At 40.2% G+C, this 5,741-nt stretch overlaps 1 protein-coding gene across 1 annotated transcript; it reads right to left on the bottom strand.

The window, feature by feature from the left end:
* Window positions 1-291: 291 nt before the first annotated feature.
* On the bottom strand, window positions 292-510 carry LOC116811468 (protein kish-A-like). The gene has a single exon (XM_032756496.2). It carries the CDS (start codon window positions 508-510, stop codon window positions 292-294), a length of 219 nt encoding a protein of 72 aa, XP_032612387.1.
* Window positions 511-5,741: the final 5,231 nt, after the last annotated feature.

The raw sequence follows: 5,741 nt of genomic DNA, 5'->3' as shown, positions 1-5,741 counted from the left end.
TTAGAGAGATATCATTAAAATTTGGTATCTGATAAAACAGAATAACATTTGCAGAATGTAATATTGTAGGGACAGTACTTTGATTGATTGTTACAGACTACTAAATGGTTACATCTTGATTATCTATACAGAACATTGGTCCAATAACATAAAAATAGAGAACAGCATCTGGAAATTTATCTCATTCAATGTTTGGAGGTAAAACAGTTAACCATCCTTTCCATTATTTTCTGCAGTAAGTCCTTGTTCACAATGAAAGCTGATGGTAATTAAATTCTGGCATTTCTCCAGCTACTGTATGAAGAGAATGCTGAAGCCCATTACTATACAGCACACTGCAACATAAGAACTCTTCCATTCACCAATTCTGATACACTTCCAAAATACACCCAACAATTCAGTTTCATTTCTGTCCAGGAGGCTGGGTGCCAAGGATCGAATATAAGCACAGGTACTTATAAGAAGCAAGATTATGGTCAACAGATTCTGAAAATTGAAAATGGCAGACATAGCTAGGACGGCAATGCCACAGCCATGTCACACTTTCGGGCCCCAGGTGGCTTACAAACCTTTTAAATATACACACACATACACATACATATACATAAAAACACAAACATTCCATAGTATTACTTTAGTACTTTGAACATGAGATAATTAAAACCTCCTCAGCTTGCAAATTAAAAAAAAAAGTCAGTTAGCACTAAATTGTGGTTTTTATATTAGTAGAAAAGCAAGAGCAGATTAAAACCAGGCAGAAAATGAAATGAAACAAAAAAAATATGAATTCTGTAGTTTGAAAGTCAACCATAGGGCTGTTTTTCCTTAATGTAAATGTGCATAAAGACCATATTACTTCTATTTTACATATACTGTAGCAAGCTGTGGTGCCACAAAACCTACGGAGTGCTTGAAAAAAGATTATTCTCTTTGTTTTTGCCTTTTTCTTAGATTATTTGTTTTCCACATTTTTTCTTTCTTCAAAGGGGTCACTGAGCTCTGCCCTAGGGTTTCAGTGTGGTGGACTGATATGCTGCTTGTAGGCAGGGCTTCACAGTGTGTCACCACTGATTCATTTCACCTGCTTACACACATCCCATGAAAAGTCTATAACCTCCGAGAGGGCTCAAGACACTAGGTGATCATCCCTTATACTCACTTCCTGGATGAGCCATTTGTACAATGAATTTTTGTCGAGGATTACCTTGTGTGGCTGCTGCACATCATGGGGGATCAACCCCTCAGACATTCCCATGAAGTCTCCCATCACCCAGGGGTGTCTTTCAGCTGGGAGACACAAATGCCCTTTTCCTTTGTAGCTGAGAAATCTCAGACTCTGCTTAACCTATGAAAACAGCAGTCCATTTCCTCATGCAAATGTGCACAAACTGAATTAAGATTAATTTTGGGAGAAAAACAATAGAGAAAACACTTTAGAATGCATCTCTGAGCTAGAATTAGAACCCTAAAACAACTTTCTAGGAGAAAAGCCAGCTTGAATAAATCCAGAACTGTCAACCAAAAGAGAGATCTCAGGCCCAGGAGGACTTGCCGTCTCCACTGGAGGAGAAGCTTAAGTTGTGTAGGCTCTAATGGGTCCTGCTGGTGCCTTAGCTCTCAGTTTGGGTAACTCCTTTGGGGTCCTAAGTCTTCTCTGAGGCCCCAAATGTTGGGGCACAAAATTATATTCAATGAAAAGTGTCAAACTGTAAAATATTTTGAAGGGATTTGTTCTGAGCCAAATATGAGTGACCATGGCCCATGACACACCCTCCAGCAGACACTGAGAACATGTTCCCAAGGTGGTCTGGATGGAGCTTTTTTTTTTCTTTTTCTACTTTAGGGGGGCATGAGACATCAATCAAACATATTTAAGAAATACATCGGTTTGGTCCAGAAAGGTGGGACAACACAACTCATGGAGAAGTAGCTTCAAGGCTATACGTTAATTTAAACATTTTCTTGTTGACAATTGAATGAGTTTGTCTAAAGATCTGGGATTAATAAAAAGGAAATATTCAAGCTAAGCTAAAAAATTGTGGAGACTAATGTTCTTTTGAGGTCTTATACTGGCTGCCTTTAGAAAAATGACGAATGTTTCCTATTCAGACCTTAAAAAGTTGCTAAACTATTAGTTTAACTCTTCAGGATTGGCAGGGCCTGAAGAAAAAGATCTAGCCATGTTAATAGAGATTCTTTACAGATACAAATTTGTCACCACAAAGGACAGCTTTGCAAGACCATTTCAAAATATTGGAAATACACATGTTTTGACACAAAATAGTTTGACTTCCTTTTCATTACATAATGTTATGCCAGAATTGCATTGGAAAGTAATACACAATATATAGGGTTAAATAAGTTCCGTCTGTTAAGAATTTACTTTTTGTAGGGGATGGCTACCCAGACACTTTAGACAGGAATTTAGGCAAATTTAAAAAATCAGATCTTTGTCTTCATATTTGGCAGAAATTATTATGCTACATTGTATTTTTCTTATTAGATGTCATTTGCTACTTTGGCAAAGTATTGTTTACTGAGTGTTTTTATTCTGAAGTGTGTTGAATTTTACAAAATGAGATCTTTTCTGTCTATTGAGATGATCTTGTGACTTTTGTCTAGTATTCTATTGATGTGATATATTCCATTGTTTTTTTTTATTGTACTTTAGGTTTTAGGGTACATGTGCACAATGTGCAGGTTTGTTACATACATATCCATGTGCCATGTTGGTTTGCTGCACCCATTAACTCGTCATTTAGCATTAGGTATATCTCCTAATGCTGTCCCTCCCCCCTCTCCCCACCCCACAACACTCCCTGGAGTGTGATGTTCCCCTTCCTGTGTCCATGAGCTCTCATTGTTCAATTCCCACCTATGAGTGAGAACATGCAGTATTTGGTTGTTTGTCCTTGGGATAGTTTACTGAGAATGATGGTTTCCAGTTTCATCCATGTCCCTACAAAGGACATGAACTCATCATTTTTTATGGCTGCATAGTATTCCATGGTGTATATGTGCCATATTTTCTTAATCCAGTCTATCATTGTTGGATATTTGAGTTGGTTCCAAGTCTTTGCTATTGTGAATAGTGCCACAATAAACACACGTGTGCATGTGTATTTGTAGCAGCATGATTTATAATCCTTTGGGTATATACCCAGTAATGGGATGGCTGGATCAAATGGTATTTCTAGTTCTAGATCCCTGAGGAATCTCCACACTGACTTCCACAATGGTTGAACTAGTTTACAGTCCCATCAACAGTGTAAAATATTCCTATTTCTCCACATCCTCTCCAGCACTTGTTGTTTCCTGACTTTTTAATGATGGCCGTTCTAACTGGTGTGAGATGGTACCTCATTGTGGTTTTGATTTGCATTTCTCTGATGGCCAGTAATGATGAGCATTTTTGCATGCATTTTTTGGCTGTATAAATGGTGTTAACATCTCCCATTATTATTTTGTGGGAGTTTAAGTCCCTTTGTAGGTCACTCAGGACTTGCCTTATGAATCTTGTTGCTTCTGTGTTGGGTGCATATATATTTAGGATAGTTAGCTCTTCTTGTTGAATTGATCCCTTTACCATTATGTAATGGCCCTCTTTGTCTCTTTTGATCTTTGTTGGTTTAAAGTCTATTTTATCAGAGACTAGGATTGCAACCCCTGCCTTTTTTTGTTTTCCATTTGCTTGATAGATCTTCCTCCATCCCTTTATTTTGAGTCTATGTGTGTCTCTGCACGTGAGATGGGTTTCCTGAATACAGCACACTGATGGGTCTTGACTCCTTATCCAATTTGCCAGTCTGTGTCTTTTAATTGGAGCATTTAGCCCATTTACATTTAAAGTTAATATCGTTATGTGTGAATGTGATCCTGTCATTATGATGTTAGGTGGTTATTTTGCTCATTAGTTGATGCAGTTTCTTCCTAGCCTTGATGGTCTTTACAATTTGGCATGTTTTTGCAGTGGCTGGTACCAGTTTTTTTTTTTCCATGTTTAGTGCTTCCTTCAGAAGCTCTTTTAGGGCAGGCCTGGTGGTGACAAAATCACTCAGCATTTGCTTGTCTGTAAAGTATTTTATTCCTCCTTCACTTATGAAGCTTAGTTTGGCTGGATATGACATTCTGGGTTGAAAATTCTTTTCTTTAAGAATGTTGAATATCGGCCCCCCTCTCTTCTGGCTTGTAGAGTTTCTGCCGAGAGATCAGCTGTTAGTCTGATGGGCTTCCCTTTGTGGGTAACCCGACCTTTCTCTCTGGCTGCCATTAAGATTTTTTCCTTCATTTCAACTTTGGTGAATCTGACAATTATGTGTCTTGGAGTTGCTCTTCTCGAGGAGTATCTTTGTCGCATTCTCTGTATTTCCTGAATCTGAATGTTGGCCTGCCTTGCTAGGTTGGGGAAGTTCTCCTGGATAATATCTTGCAGAATGTTTTCCAACTTGGTTCCATTCTCCCCGTCACTTTCAGGTACACCAATCAGATGTAGGTTTGGTCTTTTCACATAGTCCCATATTTCTTGGAGGCTTTGTTCATTTCTTTTTACTCTTTTTTCTCTAGACTTCCCTTCTCTCTTCATTTCATTCATTTCATCTTCCATCACTTATATCCTTTCTTCTAGTTAATTGCATTCGCTCCTGAGGCTTCTGCAATCTTCACATAGTTCTTGAAACTTGGCTTTCAGCTCCATTCGCTACTTTAAGCCCTTCTCTGCATTCGTTATTCTAGTTATCCATTCATCTAATTATTTTTCAAAGTTTTTAACTTCTTTGCCATTGTTTTGAATTTCCTCCCGTAGCTCGGAGTACTTTGATCATCTGAAGCCTTCTTCTCTGAACTCGTCAAAGTCATTCTCTGTCCAGCTTTGTTCCATTGCTGGTGAGCAACTGCATTCCTTTGGAGGAGGAGAGGTGCTCTGCTTTTTAGAGTTTCCAGTTTTTCTGCTCTGTTTTTTCCCCATCTTTGTGGTTTTATCTACTTTTGGTCTTTGATGATGGTGATGTACAGATGGGTTTTGGTGTGGATGTCCTTTCTGTTTGTTAGTTTTCCTTCTACCAGACAGGACCCTCAGCTGCAGGTCTGTTGGAGTTTGCTACAGGTTCACTCCAGACCATGTTTTTTGGGTGTCAGCAGCAGTGGCTGCAGAACAGCAGATTTTCATGAGACCGCAAATTCAGCTGTTTGATTGTTCCTCAGGAAGTTTTGTCTCAGAGGACTCCCTGGCCAAGTGAGGTGTCAGTCTGTCCCTAATTGGGGGTGCCTCCCAGTTAGGCTGCTTGGGGTTTAGGGACCCACTTTAGGAGGCAGTCTGTATTTTCTCAGATCTCCAGCTGCATGCTGGGAGAACCACTACTCTCTTCAAACGTGTCAGACAGGACATTTAAGTCCGCAGAGGTTCCTGCTGACTCTTTGTTTGTCTGTGCCCTGCCCCCAGAGGTGGAGCCTACAGAGGCAGGCAGCCCTCCTTGAGCTGTGGTGTGGTCCACCCAGTTCGACCTTCCTGGCTTCTTTGTTTACCTAAGCAAGCCTGGACAATGGCGGGCGCCCCTCCCCCAGCCTTGGTGCCACCTTGCAGTTTGATCTCAGACTGCTGTGCTTGCAATCAGTGAGACTCTGTGGGCATAGGACCCTCCGAGCCAGGTGCGGGACACAATCTCCTGGTGTGCCATTTTCCAAGCCCGTTGGAAAAGTGCAGTATTAGAGTGGGACTGACCTGATTTTCCAGGTGCCATCTGTTA

Source organism: Hylobates moloch, unplaced genomic scaffold (assembly GCF_009828535.3).
Source record: "Hylobates moloch isolate HMO894 unplaced genomic scaffold, HMol_V3 SCAFFOLD_25, whole genome shotgun sequence".
Lineage (NCBI taxonomy): Eukaryota > Metazoa > Chordata > Mammalia > Primates > Hylobatidae > Hylobates > Hylobates moloch.
This window is presented reverse-complemented; position numbering and strand designations above follow the sequence as displayed.